Source organism: Trachymyrmex cornetzi, unplaced genomic scaffold, assembly GCF_001594075.2.
Source record: "Trachymyrmex cornetzi isolate Tcor2-1 unplaced genomic scaffold, Tcor1.1 scaffold124, whole genome shotgun sequence".
Classification (NCBI taxonomy): Eukaryota; Metazoa; Arthropoda; class Insecta; order Hymenoptera; family Formicidae; genus Trachymyrmex; species Trachymyrmex cornetzi.
This window is the reverse complement of record NW_017295806.1, coordinates 498,823-500,304: the sequence shown is the minus strand read 5'-3', so window position 1 is coordinate 500,304 and position 1,482 is coordinate 498,823. Positions and strand designations below refer to the sequence as shown.

Genomic DNA, 1,482 nt, shown 5'->3' with positions numbered 1-1,482 from the left:
GAAAAAAAAGATAGAATAAAGATTACAGCGTGTCGAGAGCCTCGAACGAATGCCCCTTACGTCTACGAGCGCCTTAGTACATTCCTAAGCGTCGAGCGGCATTTGGATTGCGCGCGGGGCGGTGCGGTGAGGGGGATAGCGGGAGGCGGAGCCGACTCGAAAATCGGCCGAAATGTACATTTCGTGCCGAGCCCTGGTTTAGCTTATTGTTTTTCCTAGATGTTGGCAGCTCCGTAACAAAACCGAAGTGTTCCGAACCTGTTACGTTTTACAAATTGCTCAACTATTGCCTGTAGGCAATGTTAGTAACAACAGAAAAAATGTATCATTTAGAAATTCGAGACCACAATGAAAAAATGTATAATTTTCTGATGACAAAAAACGTTTATGATTTAGCTCATAATGGTAAGTCCATATTAATATTAACGTAATATTGAAATCGACAAATTTTTGTCATTATTAAAATTTTCAGATGTATCATATGTAGAAAAATTTTTGATAGTGCAAAAGCAAAAATATCCTGCATTATTTCGAAACAAATCTGCAATAAATGACGAAACACACGATAAAAAAGTATTAAAGTTAACAGATGGGTCAAATACTATTGAACTTTATGTATCAAATAATATTTTTGAACGTGGTAACAATGGTGAAACTCAGAATGTGTGACAAATCCTTTTCGCGTGTTTTCTTACTTTTTCTATTATAAGTTTTTATTTCTATAGATCCACAGTTTGGTGTACAACTGTTCAATAAATACAGTAAAGAAATAATCAAACAAAAAGTCTCATTGCATAAGCACAAATGTTTCTGAAGATAGAGCTAATGAAAATAGACAGTTTGATAATAATGATGGAAGTGAAAATAATAAAAATATGGCTACGTGTAATATTACAGGTAATAAAATATATTATATATTGTAATATATATAACAACAAACGACCGTGGATCAAGTAACAATTAATTGTAACATAAAATGGCTTATTCCACGTACACCTAGTGAATTTGGTGAAAATACAAACTTTAATTCTTTTCGTTTACATAAATTCTAAGACAAACGTTTCGATCTGTCGTCAGATCATTATCAATGTCATAATCCTATTAATCACAACCCTATCCAATCGTTATACAATCGTTATACAAAGAATACAATTATCATATACAATTTTTGTTCTGCGAAGAATTATTATTATGTTAATCAATAAAAGCCGCTATGATTTCTACAATTGGAGTAACATTCCTTTGATGGCATAATCGTCAAGAGATGAAAAACTTTAATTATAAACGATGTTATAGCATATCAATTACACAGGCCTGCATGGTTTTGTTGATTGGGATTTAACTATGTTTTCTTACGTAATTTTTCGCGCTGAATCCGAATCCGGCTGCAGAATTGCTCTATCACGTCGAGATTTCGAGAAATCTTAACCCAAAACAGCCAAATAAGCCATTTTCGGCCATATTTGAAATTCAATTAAAAAT

The 1,482-nt window shown here is 33.0% G+C and overlaps 1 protein-coding gene across 1 annotated transcript in view; it reads left to right on the top strand.

Annotated features, from left to right (window-relative positions):
* The first annotated feature begins 267 nt into the window (after positions 1 to 267).
* Positions 268 to 1,482, top strand: part of LOC108770328 (uncharacterized) — a 6,475-nt gene continuing 5,260 nt past the window's right edge. The window contains exons 1-3 of the mRNA XM_018521879.1: positions 268 to 405; positions 473 to 649; positions 726 to 897. Of these exons, the coding sequence (XP_018377381.1) occupies positions 300 to 405; positions 473 to 649; positions 726 to 814 (372 nt within the window). The 5' untranslated portion in view covers positions 268 to 299 and the 3' untranslated portion in view covers positions 815 to 897. The remainder of the gene's footprint in view (positions 406 to 472; positions 650 to 725; positions 898 to 1,482) is intronic.